The 15,481-nt window shown below is 39.9% G+C and overlaps 1 protein-coding gene across 1 annotated transcript; it reads right to left on the bottom strand.

The window, feature by feature from the left end:
- Nucleotides 1-458: 458 nt before the first annotated feature.
- On the bottom strand, nucleotides 459-14,256 carry prlra (prolactin receptor a). The gene is made up of 9 exons (XM_067574011.1): nucleotides 14,044-14,256; nucleotides 8,399-8,486; nucleotides 7,950-8,082; nucleotides 5,652-5,821; nucleotides 4,141-4,307; nucleotides 3,798-3,939; nucleotides 3,360-3,456; nucleotides 2,529-2,598; nucleotides 459-2,400 (listed from the first exon to the last, which is right to left on the bottom strand). Exons 2-9 carry the CDS (start codon nucleotides 8,466-8,468, stop codon nucleotides 1,303-1,305), a joined length of 1,947 nt encoding a protein of 648 aa, XP_067430112.1. The 5' UTR covers nucleotides 8,469-8,486; nucleotides 14,044-14,256; the 3' UTR covers nucleotides 459-1,302.
- Between the last annotated feature and the right edge of the window lie 1,225 nt (nucleotides 14,257-15,481).

Here is a 15,481-nt window from a genome sequence, read left to right as displayed (position 1 = left end):
GTAAGTGCATCATAAAGGGATCTCTTAATGGCCAGTATGAACAGGAGGAATAATTATGGAAATAAAAACATGTGTCAGTGTTCATTTGAGTATTGTTGACAACTGATAGACTTGAAAAACTGTGAACCTATCTTTTAAGATCTCCATTGCCTATACATTATCCATATTACTACAACAACACATTCTTTAAAAACGTAAACAAAATAAAACAATTTAAATGTTTGAGTTTGCATTTTACTTGCATATTACTTGCAGTTTGCCTTTTGTTTTCTCAGTTTTTTGTTGATGAGTATTAACAACAGTGGCTGTCTCTAGAGTCAGAAGTTATTGATAAATCACAGGTCAGCATGGTTTTTTTTTGCCTCATTATGATAAATATACACAGGTAATAAGTGGCATGTAATTATCAATACACTTGTTGGAATTTCAGTGAAAAAAAAATAAAAATCAACATCCCATTACTCAATATTGTAAATTTATTATGGGTATATTTTTTACGGCAAGCTTTCCAAAAAAGATTTGAGTGCTCTTTCCACTTTTCCACATTTTCTATTTGGGCAGTTGACTGTTTATAAAGATATACATAGATAGCTATACATGCTAAAGAAAAAAAAAGGTAAAACACAGCAATTTATCACTGTTAAACAATAGAGACAGAGTCACTTAAGGTTAGTGTTGTACATGGCATCATGACACTACTTTCTCATCCAAAAAATATCTTTGTAGAATTTTTTTTTTAATTTACCACTTAGCTGATCAAAGCAGTAATAAATTTATATACATAAAATAGTCTCTGAATGAAAAAATATATTCCCTCTTTCTCAGTTTTTCTCTTTTTGACACACACAAAATATATATATATGTATATAAGTATATACTGTGTATAAATGTGGAACCCAGCAAGCAGCTTTAAATGTAGTGTTCTAGAGAGAGCAGAGAAAATGTGCACATACAAAAAAGCGAAACAAAATAAAAACGTTTGATGTTTGAGCTTTCTGCAGTTTTGATTTTACATAAATCATTTAACAGATACTCACATTACACCAGTATGCATTAATATATTTCATTAGCGATATCAAAAAATGTTCATGACATGAAACGTACCTGTGACGGAGAAAAAGATTCATGAGACATATAATTAATCATAGTAACAGCATAGTAGTAGTAGTACCACATAATTTATACAATAAATCATAGCAAAATATTGTCTTTGCAACCATTTCTGTAGGAGTCACAGTCACAGTGTTAGTGTTTTTTGCCTAGAACAGGTCTTGCAAAGTCCCAGACCTGCCAGTTGTGCTCCTAGTATGTGGGCATGGTGGCAGTGTCAACATAACCACTTGCAAACAGGACCCTTTCTTCCTGGACCGGCATGGCAGTGTGAATGCAGGCTGTAGGTTTCTGGGTATTGGTGATGGTGGATGATGTGTAGCAACTCTCCGTCACTCCATTTGTCCCCTGGTCCTCAGAAGGGCACCTGTCCACCTCTTCTTCCATCACATCCACCTTTCTCTGGAGCAGCAGCATGTTGTTACTGTCCACCCTCTTCACCTTGCTGTAGTCCTCCCCCCGAGGAACCTGCGGGCTGCCTTCGTGCTGGCCGTGGCCCGACTCAACGGGCTGCAGAAGCACCATATTATCCTCATTGACCCTCTGGACTTCGACATACTCAGTGGACTGGAGAGCGGGCGACTCATGGCCAGCAGGTACCTGTTTGCGTCCGATGCTGGAGATGTTGATGTCGCTGTGGGCCTGGAGTTGCTGGCGGGCCTGCATCTGGGGATGGAGCGAATGAGGTTGCTTGGTGCTCAAACAGAACTCCCAGTAGCTAGGTCCGAGAGCCTCGTTGGAGCTGTGGCCAGGTTGGGTGAGGTAGGAGGATGTGGAGCCTGGTGGGAACACACTGTCGGAGAGGCAGTGGTGTTTGGCCATCTCAAGTGAGCTCTGTTGGTCCGCTGGGCTTGAGCTGTACTGGGGCAGTGGAGAAAACACTGAAGGCCAGGTCTTCACCCTCCCACTGGACATATCAGGGCTAACCATATCTTCATGAGCATAGGCCAGCGCCTCCTCCTCCCAGTCTTTCTGGTGCCTCTGTGTCTCTGTCCTCAGTCGACCACCTTCCTGACCTGTTCGTCTCTCTTCATCTTTTGCCTCTCCACACTTATCCATCAGCAGAGTGTGGCTGTCGCAGCTACCTCGGCCGGAGTCACTATCAGATGTGGAGCCCTCGGATTTGAGGCAACTATCATGAAGATCCTTGCCTTCCTCCAGCATCAGCTCCTGCTCCTCAGGGACATACACCTCTAAGTACTCCACCAGCAAGTCCTCATAGTTGGATGATGGGGTTGGGGGGAAATCAGACACCACCAGTGCATTGAAAACGTCCTCTGACTTGCCATTCTGCACACAAAAAGATAAACAAGCAGTGATAAGTCAGAGGTCCATTTTTCTTATTTACATATGATTATTAGCAGCAGATTGAGAGAATTATTGTATAAATGATATCTTTCCATATGTTGTTGCTTTACCTTAAGAAGCTGCTTATCAAATCCTTTGATTTTAGGACCAGGGACTGGTGGAAGCAGACAGTGCTTCAGACTTCAAACGAAAGAAAGAAGATCAATGTCAGGATTTGCGAGCAGCAGATGAAAGTCAATGAATATGAGACAATAATTAAAATCAATGCTTCACTTGCTGCATATTATAAAAGCTCAGAGTGGCAGTGATTATATACAACCTTTAATTTCATGATTACAACTTAAGTATCACTTTATCTCAAGATATTAAACTCTTTCACTGTACGTTTTTTTTAATTATCCTGCCATAATAAAACAATTTAGTTGCCATGAATAAGGCATACATGGAAATAACTGTAACAGATTACAACATTTTAGCAATTTTGTGATGGTCAGTTTAACAGACACTATTTTTCTCAAGTACTCTCACTATCTCTACACAATAAATTTGTAATTTTCCCTGTGAACTTGTCCATTAAGTTGTAGTAAGACCTTTCTCCTCTAAACTAATTAAAATTCATAAAATTCATATATAATAATGTGAATGAGATCTTTCTGTGCTTATCACAACAAAGAGATGACTGACATCTCTACATGGCAATGTCATTACATTCTTATCTCTTATCTGAATATTGTGTTTAGAAATATATTTATGAGCATCACAAAATAGTACTTCAGGTAAGTCATGATCACAAAGGAAATAGTTTGAAATCTTAGGACAATCTGACACTGAAACTCTGAAATAAAGAGCCTAAAAAAATACAGCTGCAGCCTCTGTAGCATATAAGTAAATAAATAAATGTCAATATTTGACCCAAAAAATGGCATGAGGCATCCATTTACCTGTGGCTGTTAATGTGTAACAACCATGTGAGGATGAGGAAGATGCACGCAGAAAAGACAGTAATGAGAATCCACACTGACTTTTCCCGATGGAAATCTGTAAGACACAACATAAAAATGTGAGTGCTTCAACACAACATACATCATAGGACATTAAAGGAGTATAATGGTTAATTATAACATCGTTCTGCTTTTGTCCCATTAACTGTTAGTTACTGGAATAGTTCACATTTTGGGAAATACATGTGATTGCTCTCTTTCTGAGAGTAAAATGAGAAGATTGTGGTATTGATCTTCTCATCCAAGTCTTGGCAAAAAGGAAAGAAGTGTATTCCACCAAATGTGGTACTATTCCCTAAATACATGCATTATATTGTATATCTATATTATCACTTTATATGTATATGTGTGTACTGTAGATTTTGGCAGATGTCTTACAGTCAGGAAAGCGGATGTAGGAAGTGGAACTCCATTCACTCCAAAAGCCATGATCAGGCTTACAGCGCACCTGAACGAGGTAAGTACCACCTGACCGCAGCCCGAAAATGTTAAACAACTTCTGCTGGCCAGCAGGGTGCATCTGGAAATACAACACAATTGACATGAGCAGTCATGCACAATCTTGTCACCACATAGATTAGAAATGTTGTATAGTATGACATCCAAAGACTTTATGAGAAAATTAATCAGGAATATTCCCTGGTGAAAATCTACCACCCTGTCAATATTTACTAGAGGAACATAAGATAATGTCAACACGCTGTTTGGTAATGTTATGTACCTCCCAGTCGTTTTCTCCATCCAACCTGATGCGGATCTCATAGATGAGTGTGATCCAACCGGAACGAGTGTCAGCCTTACGTGGCGGTTCCCATGACACCCGGAGGAAAGGCAAGCCTCTGTCCTCCATTAAAGTCACTGACACCTTCTCTGGAGGATTAGGCTGGACTGGAGAAGGAGAAAGAGAGAGGAAAAGTGAATGAGAGATGATGTCTTTTTGTGTGTGTGTGTGTGTGTGTGACTGAGACGGAGGAAGAAAAAAAGAAATTAAGTGGGAAATAATGTTTGTGACACAGAAATACATTAGGAGCCAACTGTTACTGTGTAAATGCATCGGGCCAAACCACTATGGCATTAGTTCCCGACAGACAGGAGTGTGTCCATGTCTCTTCCTCTGTGTAATAGTAAACCAATGCACACCTCCAGCGGATGAACACCGATGGTGCAGGAGTGACTCTCCAAATATTTGTTGACATGTGTGCATGTGTGGTGACGTGGTTGAGATAAATGTTTAGGCTTTTAAGTTATCTTCTTGGAGACACATTGTGACATATGACAAGGAAATAAATATCACTGAGGACTGATAACCAAATTAGGTCAATGCTATTAGAGAGAAGGGGAAGAGGAGCATTTTCAGATAAGAGGCTTCAAGGGCAAGGTGGATACTTTTAAGTCTTTTAAATCTACCAGTTTACACTCCTTTTGGATTTTTCATGAACAAAACCACATGCATGTTAAGCAACATGACAGAACAGGACTAATTCCACACTTCATTCAATATTTATATTTTGTTACATGATATGAAGTAGATCTGCGCAGTTTTTATATTTAATCAGATGTCTTTTTTCAGTTACAAACTTAAGGATCTAACTTCGGAGGAAATGCATTTACTATTTTCATGGAGCAGTGGAACAACATCCCGAGCATCTAGTTAATTTCATCTTAAGAGGAAAAGGCTAGAATTATGATTATCACTATGAAGATGAGTCACAAAGATATTTTTTCATTTCTAAAAAAAAAGTTAAGTAATTTCTTAAAACAGTTGGTAGATTTTAGAAAAGGTTACCCAAAGAGGAGTAAATGGTGCACTGGTTGGGGACTATTTTCAGCTGAGGATTATTACGCATTTGGTGTGCTAGTGAGTATTTCCGGCAGCAGGATGGTGTATGTGCGATAGCCTCAAAATAAAGCTGTGTTGATTGTAATAAAGGAAATATACAGGACGTCACCAGATTTATCCTTTAAGTGACTTTCTTTCACATTTTGCTCAATCGTGATCGAAATGTCTTCAGCGGGCCGACAGTGTAATTTTTTTTATTTCAAACGGTGACCTTCAGGGAGCAGTTACAGCTGGAGGGAGGGTTAGTACACTCAGAGAGCATTAGCCAGTGTGCCACTGCGAGTGTGTGTTAAAATACACTTATTTAATCCTCATAGGGAAATTGTGTCTCCAACATCACGCTAAACCATGAGAACAAATAATTTTTAAAAAAGTAGCAAACATTCCCTCACCAATGTAGACAACATCTATATCCACGGGGTCGGAGAAGGTGCTGCCCAGTGAGTTGGTGGCCACCACGGTGATGTTGTAGTTGACCCAAATGGACGTGTCGTTCTTGTTAAAGAAGCAGGAGTTCTGTCCTGCTGTGCGGTAGTCAGGACACTCGTACACTGTATCAGAGCTGTAAGACAGGCAGAGGAACGGCATTTAGTTGTGCATTTCTGTGTTTTCACTGTACTTTGCTGTTACACTGAACAACATGCATTCTTCATGCTACAATTCCTGAAACAGTGTGTGTGTGTGTGTGTGACTTTGTGAGGGTGTGAGTGGGGCAACAAAAAAGAGATGAGTGGACAACTACTGTGCTTAAAGGACAATACCAGTGTAATTTCATCTCTATTTCCAACACTCTTAATTAGTCCTTTTGTTATCTGCACTTGTTTCGTGCTGTCCTGTTACGCAGGCACGTTTCAAGGAGACATTGGAAATAATTCAGCCGACATGTTGTGCATGAGCACTTGGCCACCCCTGAGCATACTTGGGTTCCAATTCCAGTAAACCTAGGTGGTTCAATGAACACACTTGGAAGTGTTTATGTTAACAGAGCTTACTAGGAAGAAGAAAAACTGGAAATACTGAAAGAATGAACATAACTGAGTGTCAGCTATTATGTTTTCTCACTACAATTGAAAAGTGCGTCATGCACTAATGGAGACTGATTACTCAGAATAAAATCTCTTAAGATCTCTATGACTCTTCTCTGAGCAGAGGGCTCTCCAGCTGTGTCTATTGTTATTGGCTCCATTCGGTATGCTTCTGGAAAGCAATAGACATTCCTTATAAACTATCAATGTAGTAACTCAATAAAAATAGTTAGTATAACCTCCCCTCCCCTCAAAAAATCCCCATTCCAAAGGATGTAGTAGATAATATAAAGCTCTGAAGCTCTGATACAGTTCAACAGCCACTCCATATCAGGTCAAGTGTACAGTATGTGTCATGTATGATTCATTATCCCTTTTAAATCCCATAGCACAGACACACAGCGCAATCCAGTGACCTTTACATACCACAAACATGTGATTCAAACACTTGTGTGATTTAATGACCTCTCCATGTCTTTCGCAGATGTTTGATATCAAGCACCACAGATTTCTCCATACTGACATTTCACAAATCTTTACGGTATTATGACTTGGTCAGTAATGGAGTATTAATCACACTGTGGTTGAACATCATTGGTGTGAACCACAGAGCTTCAAAACATATTTTCCTTTCTTTTTTTCTCTGTTTTGTGAGCTGTTAAAGTTTAGTTCATCTCTGTGCAGCTTGTTTGCATTTCTTCAAAGGAAGAGCTTGACATTTTACCAGTTTATTATTCACTAGAAAGTTAGATGAGAGAGATTGATACCACTCACGTGTCTGTTAGTTTAATGTGACGCTACACCTAGGGGATGGTTAGTTTAGTACAAAGACTAGAAAAAGCAGGAGAAAGCGAGCCAGGCTTTGTCAAAAGAAAGAAAGAAAAAAAAATCTGCCACCCAGCAACTCTTTTCTTTCTTGTTTGTTTAGTTTTCTGGCATTTTTTCCTTTATTTATATATACAGCAATTTACTGGAAACAGGAGTAGAAAGAGAGGTATGACATGCAACAAAGGCCCGCAGCGGACTTTGTTAGCTGTAGCTTCATATTTAATTGACAGATGTGAGAGTGGTATTGATCTTCTCATTAAAGTCTTGACATGAAAGCGAATGAACACACTCCCCAAAATGTCAAACTATTTCCTTAACAGTTTCCGAAACACTAATCTTAATTTTAATCTCTGTTACCACCAAGAGTTTGTAACTGCTCTACCACCTCACCTTCATTCTTCTAAAACATGCTTTCTTTTAAAAAGTGTGAGGTGAGAGGAAATAGACAAAAGTGATTCCTGTCCCTTCCCTCCTTCTCTGGATCTGCTGTATGTCTGTTCCTTATCAGGCACAACCAGAGCCGCATAACTTTCTGCAATCTTTATCCTCTTGCACCTGTTGGCTGCCCTCAATCCTGCAAACCAACAGGTAGGCTACTCACCAACGACTGTGCTGACAATGTAAAAACATCTCATAGTGTTTGCTACAACTGCTATACTGCTGCTATGCTCCATTGGCATGTATGTTGGTGTGACATCCTCATCCTTACTGACTAGACTGGTGACTGTGCTAACAATCCATCCTTTTCTGGTCAGTACGGTCATATAAAATGCAAAAAATTAAACAAAAGACAAAATTAAGTGAATGTGGTACTGCATGAAACTGGGAGCCACTGACTTTTCTTTGCGATAGTACAGGGCGTACGTAGTGGGCAGTCCTCCATCAGAGCCTGGCTGCCACCAGCAGGTGAAGGTCTCTTTTTCAGGAGAACGACAGCTGGTCAGCGCGGGTTTCCCTGGCGGGCTGTAGCCTACAGATTGACAGGACATGTCAGAAAAGGAAGTGGAAGCACGTAGTGAATAGAGTGTATTATATTAAAAAAATAGAGAACAACAGTAAATATTTGCACAGCTGCAACCGAGTTAAAATCTGAATTATGAATGTTATGTAATATACCGCAAAAATATCCACACATAAACAACACTATTATCACCTATTAATTGTGCAGCTCTGGCTCCCGTTTCCCGTTGTTTCAACAGCCTACCAACCACCAGACATCTCTCAGATGTCTTAACTCAATGCCAGAAACTTAAGAAGATACTAAGACTGTGTTTCCAAAGACTTACGTGTTCCCTTAGCATGCGACGTGAAGACTAGCAACAACAGCAGAACTGCTTCCATGACTTTCTTCATCATGGCACCGCAAAGCCTTGGCTGTTGGATAGAGGAAAAAAAAACAAAACAAAACAATGAAAGGTGTTGACAGGTGAACTATCTGATCTGTGCTCTTGACAGATCACATGACCTGCAATGATTGATGCTGTCCGCCACAAAAGCAGAGCTGCATGTCTTGTAGTGAGTGACAACATACTTGCATGATAAAGGAAAACTGCCCGCTGTAAAGTGTAATGTTTTGTTATTGTGTCATGCAACATTTGTGAGTGAAGTGATGCGTGCGATACTATAATTAGTTTAAAGCCCTGGAGACATAATGAAAAACTTGTCATCCACAGGTGAACAGTTAAGAATTTGTGGGAGAAAAAAACATGGAGGTAAAGATTTATACATTCCAGCAGCGATACAGAACAGAATCAACAAGTAATTTGTTTGAGTTAACAGTATTGAATCCTGTCATCAAACCTACAGTACTGTATGTCTTAAACAAGTATTAAAATTACACAAAGTCTGAATGAATAAAGACTGATACAACTGAAATCTTCTATGAAGAATGTATGCTGCTCCACTAAGGATTAAAAATCATCCTCTCTCTTTCTGTCTACCTCTACCAGCTGGCACATGCAGCGTAAATGATTGCATAACCTGAGCTCAGGCTTTTGCCACAACAACAGACACACACAGCGGGAGGCCGGTTAGCCTCGCTGCCAGCCAGCACGACTCCTGTTCCCATGACTTGGAAATCTGCATTTCCCTAGCCATGTGCAGATGTTGAAGGCGTGACCCTTCATGTCTGAATCCTTGGGAAAGCCGGGGAGGTGGGGTGGGGGGGGAGAATAGGAGGTGGGGAAATGATAAGGAGGTCAAATAGATAGAAGAGCTGATGTTGCATCAGTGACAACTGAAAGCTGGCAGAAAGCTCTTTCCCTCACATGCTCTCTCATATGCTCTCTGTCTTTCTTGTGATTACTGATGTTGAATTGTTGCTGTCAGTTGAGGATTTGACATACTGAATAGAGACCTTTTGCACTGCTCTAGTCAATGAAGGCTAGGAAAATAAATAAAGACTTAATGTATGCTAATGACTTCCCTCTACTACACCCCAAAGCATTGGGCTTTCAAAAAATAATTAGCCAAACACAAACACATAAAACAGATGCAAAACAAGGTGGTCAGCCGACGAAATTTGGAGATGCTCCACAATTTGTGCCTTGTTTACACGTGACACAACAAAACAATGCTGTGGTGCGAAAAATGTGTGATGGCACAGGTGCTAGGAAATGGAATAAGAAATGCGTTTAGAAAAGTGAAATTTCAAGCTCTATTGTTTGACGGTGTTTTTGATTTGAGCCAGTTAGTAGTCACAATTCCCTCAGAAAAAAAGTATAGCTCGATGCCATACTCTTTAACTTGTGTCTAAAACATTATCGTTATCATATTCATTTGATCTAAAACATTTCTAGTGTTTGTGCTCCGCCCGCACTTGTAGGCTACTTGCTTCACTCTTTCGTGCAGTGAGCTTGGGTGGAAACATAGGGGTGTTATAATAAAGTCAAGGAGTGTATGTGGTATTTCTAAGAACGTCAACACAACGCCTTGTACGAACTATCACACCAAAATACAAGTTTCAACAGGCAAAGACTGCTTGTTTACTTTTTAATTTCTGCCATGTTACTTGTTGACTTTACTTTATATTCATTCACAAAATGATGTAAGCTTGCAAATTCATCATTAATACCATGTGCTGCAATACTGGTGGGTGGTGTAGCTGCTTAGGCATGTGTTATCACATCATGTCCACTGGTAAGCTTACTTAACTTTACCTGATGTATTAGTCACGGTGGCCGCATGGTGACTACAATACGTAAGCTTTTCTACTCTTGCAGCACCTTTGCATCAAGCTTGTCTTCAGGCTGTTACACATCCTTAATATCGTAAAGACTTTCGGCAAGAAACTGTTATCGACTCTTCTTTATGGTGCCTTCATTTCAATAACGTCACCATGATCTGATAATTGGCATTAAGGTCAAGGCACTGGATTAGCCTCCTGCTGCATATAGCTGTCTTACATAACCAGCAGCCCAAACTGAATAAGCTGCTAAGCTGGGAAAGTACTGGCCAACAGTGCGAAGCTCTTCCCTTGCAGATAATAATGGTCTGGATGTTAAATTTTTAACTTTGTTATAAGGATTCTCAGCACACGTGGCTTACATTTTCAATAACCAATGCATAATAAGTGCATGATCTATAAATAAATAACTATGTTTAATGTCATACTTCCCAGGCTCTGACAAATATAGAGCAGCTGTTCTGCTTCGATGTGAAAAAACAACAACAAAAAAACAGTGAGAGATAAATAATACAGTGTGTTAGCCTTGGCATTAATTCCAAGTGTAATGTAAAAAGTGTGAAAAATCAAAAATGAGTCAGTTGGGTCAACATGAGGCTAAGATCCAAATTTAGACCAGTAAATATGAATCATTCACAATTTGTGTCTGCCAGTGGCCTCTCAATTTCAAAAGGTGAGGAGAGGACGCGTCAAACATGTTGAGGTAAAATGTGAGCAGTGAAGCAAGATGATCCCCTCGGGCATGGTTGTACGACAGCCCACCTTTGCAAAGGTGATTAATAAGGAATGTTTCTTTCTCATGCAGGGTCACAGCGTTCTCATGAGCACTGACCGAAACAAACCGGTTTGTTCACCAGCACCTACGCCTTTCTAGGGACTTTTTTTTTCTTATGGGGTTAGTCAAGGGCACAGAGCAAAAGAAAACAAAACATAGAACTTGAAGTTGCTGAGCAAATTTCATGGCAATGAAACTGCTCCTATAAGGATAAACACTTGATTTTAATGACCCAGTGGCCTTTGCTCTAGTGTCACCCTAAAGACAAACTTTTAGCTACACTACTGTTGAAGCTATACTGTACATGAAGGAAATTTGTCACTTCACATTCATATTATGGAGAATAATTAACAGGACAGATTTTAGACTTTTATTCTTGTTTTTCTTAATCATTGGCAAAAACACCCTAGAGTCTGGAGAATCAGTAGAGTTACTTATTTAAAATGGACACTGTAGGATGACAAAAGCTAGTACATACGGGTATTCTATTGTATTAACTGTACAATGACAATAGGAGAACAAGCAGAGTTTAATACCAATCTATATGTTCAGGTATAGTTCTCTGACATACTTCTGAAAGTCAAACAATGTAAGTCCTGTGCACACATACAAAAACATACACATACTGTACACAGTGTGCGAGCATAGCGGCGCTCAATTACACACAAATAGCAAAAGTCTATTTGCTTGATCCGCATACACGAATAAATGGCGTATTTATGCACCATAAGAATAAAGTTGTCATTGCACCTTTCACTTGACAGCATTAAACAATTTACAGCTCTCACAGTATACCATAAAAACTCCCAAAATCAACAATTCATCATGCGTCAGATATTTCAGCACTGTTCCAGCTACCATTACTGCAATAAATTTTACTTCACAGTTGCCTGAGAAATTATACTTCCTCTATTGTATTGGCCAATCAATACAATAGACTATATCCTGTGCTTTTCTGTGCTTCTGAAGCACTCACGCAACTTCAAGCTTCAAGGATGGCGGACAACACGCCCGTCACCACCTGCAGCAATAATGATCCTACTGATCTTCAGCTGTAGTGAAGTTATGAAATAGGTTAATAGAATAAGGGAAACGACTAGGATACCTTTATTTATAGAAGGCCGCTACAGCATACTGGCTCAGAGAGTAGCAATATGTTATTTTGGGAGTGGTTTCCATTGGTTTAAGGGACACATCAGCCTGGTAAAGCAGTTACTGCATGTTTTTTAAAGGTGAAATAATTGAACATCTGATTTCCCTCGACACAGCTGGAGTGTAAGGGATAGATTTGACATAGGTGGCCCTGCCAGGATTTAATTGTGGCTGCAGGCATGTGCTTTTTCTGACGGTGGGCATAACGACATTCCAACTGACCTCCATCTGGTTTGTCAGATGGAAACATTGAGTGAAATAGCTGAGCCGTGTGTGTGCATGTGTGAAAAAGGTGAGGGGAAAGAACGGATACATCTTTTGTTGTTAAGTCAGAAAAGTGAGGAGAGTGCATTAGGAAGTCAACAGCCAGGCCGTCATACTTTTGTGAAGAGAATTTATTACCATGAGTCATCACTTATTGTGGTGCCAATTATTATGTGTGACAGCAGCAGTTACTACAAAAGCTATGATATGAAGCTATGATCTGTCACATGATATGGTTTGTGTTATGTGCAGGAAATACTCATATTACAGTTCACTTCCTGTAATATCAAATGCGCCTTTGTTTTTTGTGTTTTCAATAGGTGTAACAAAAGGCCAAAGTCAGCACTGCCTTTCTGATCTGGAGAACTGATCAAATGGAATCGTGCCCTTTCAATGTGTATAATTCATTATCACTGATGAGCAAGCATGTTAAATTTCAGGCCCAAGCTACGCACTGCTTTAAAAGCTATCCTGGACGACATTCAGTTATGCTTCATCAGACTAATAATTACAGCTGTAACATGCAACGCCCTGGACCAACTATATAAAGCCTGGGTGCAGGGCTGACAGTGGAAAGAGTCAGTAAGCTGCAGGCACCTAACATTGTAATCCAGTATTGAGTTGATCAGCTTGGTGCTATAATAGCCAATGGTCTCTTTCACCTCTTCCTACCCTGACTAAAGGTCAGTGGGTATGCAGAGGAGGAGCAGATCATGAGCATGAAAATCTCATTATACCTCTGACACCCCAGCATCATCATCCTCCTACAAAGAAGGAAATAACCTGCCAATCGGTCAGCTGTCAAGAAGGGAATATGTCTTCATCCAAAGGAAAACAAAAATAGCACCATCCCACTCACTTGTTCGATGTTACACCGAAGTACTTTCGCTACTTTTCCGTCACATTACAAATCGGTGTAAACTGATCCAAAGTAAGTTGTAATTGCAACTGAATGAATTTTTATGGGTTGTCAGAGGGACAAATGTGCAACTTTGATGTAGAATTACTTTGGCAATTAGCATTAAAAAAATCACTTGACTGACTCACAAACCTTTTAAGATCTGCACACAATGACTTACAATCCTTTTTCATCTCTAACTCTCTCTGTGAAATGAAACATTTTCACGTCATTACTGATTTTGACTTAACATTTATTTCCTTTTTATGTTCACATGACATGTGACATGCTTTCAACTTATTGTGTCATGAACAGGCAATATTTTATCCTTTTACCACACACTCACAAAAATAATAATAGCAATATAATAATGACACTAGCTGTGCCCTTAAACAGCTCGCAGAAATAAAGATTTGGACTCTAAAGCATAACCTGATGTTCAAAGTAAAGTCCTGACATATAAAAAGCATTTCACAAGCTGCAGGATGTGGTTTTATTTACACACATGGAATTGATGCACGACCAGTCAGCAAGTTCATCATCTGTAACTGGTCACAAAAGACCACCCATGAGTACAGTAAACACAACATGGTCCCCAGCCTGTGCTGGGTTTATTCACACCGGTCACGATGATACAATCTGTATTGCTGTAACTTACCAGCAGTTGACAGGAGTTTTTAGTCTCTCCCTCGGTGCTTTAGCCGTGGTGACTCCGCCGCTTGCTCCCACAAGAGCGGACTTTCCGACTTGTGTAACGGGTTTACCGGGATGACAGGAGACAAACATGCATTACAGAACAACTCGGGCAGCACAGCCGTCCCGTCAACGAAGAAATCGCAGCATCCACTCTCCTCCTGCGCCTCTATGATCCTGGCGGGGGCGGGGCGGAGGAGCCCTGCCTCCGCACAAGCCCCGCCCGCGGCCGGGGTTGCCACAATCCGCCCAGAGTAGACAGTATAGAGACCGGGCTGGTGGACGAGACGGACATCCAGGAGAAAAGTTCCTTAAAAGAAAACGATTTACAACAATATTAGATGATTGGTAGCTCAAAAGTTGTGAAGTGTTAAATGAAAATCTTGTCATGCAGATTTTTTTTTTTGCTTCTGCTCAACTTGGTTTATATTACATAATGCTCAATTTCAAGTGTGTGTGTGTGTGTGTGTGTGTGTGTGTGTGTGTGTGTGTGTGTGTGTGTGTGTGTGTGTGTGTGTGTGTGTGTGTGGTTCGTCATAGGCTACTTTTTGGGACAAATTTCAGACTTGGGACCAGTTAATTGGGGATGGCTTGTCCAGTTGGGGACAAAAGCTGTGTCCCCAATTGGGGAAAAAGGTGATTTTTGGGTCAGTGGTTATGGTTAAGGGTTAGGGTAAGTCTCCAGGACATGAATGCAACTCTATGTAATGTCCCCAAATGTGACCATGATCTGATATGTGTGTCTGTATGTGTGTGTGCCCCTGGCAAACTTGCTTTATTTTCAGCCTTTCTCTAACTGGGAATGTTGGTATTGGCAGTGGCAGGCTAGGAGAAGTAGTCAAAACTTATTTCTTGAGTAGAACTATTAGTACTGCACAGTAAAAATACTGTGAAAGTTAAAGTCTACGTTTTTTACTTAAAAGAGAAAGAGAGGTATTATCAGCACAGTGTACTTAAATTGACTGTTCAAGGTGGAGCTTTTAATTCTTATATAATGCTGGATAGTTTAATCAATAATAATGCATCATATTTATTTGTTATATGTTGTGAGTGAAATGTGAATCTGTAACATAACCAGTAACATTTATCTGTCAGGTAAATGTAGTAATACAATGTTTTCCTCTGAAGTAGAAGTACACAGTTGCATTTTTTTTTTAAAGTTTTATGGGGCCTTTTGTAAGTTATTTTGGGGTATAATTAGTTAGAATAGTAACATAACTCAACATTTTTCATATCTAAGCATCACAATAAATCTATAGCTGTTTGGGGCCCTTTTAGTTGCGGGACCTGGTTGGTGGTTATGGTGGAAATAACTCCAGGAAATTAATGACAGTCTGTGCGTATTTGTGTGTGTGAGAGAAACAGAGAAAAAAAGAAAAAGTTTGGATCCCTAATTTCAAAAA

The sequence above is a fragment of the Thunnus thynnus genome, chromosome 19 (genome assembly GCF_963924715.1).
Source record: "Thunnus thynnus chromosome 19, fThuThy2.1, whole genome shotgun sequence".
Lineage (NCBI taxonomy): Eukaryota > Metazoa > Chordata > Actinopteri > Scombriformes > Scombridae > Thunnus > Thunnus thynnus.
The sequence above is the reverse complement of the archived record's forward strand: the minus strand, read 5'-3'. Positions and strand labels throughout refer to the sequence as shown.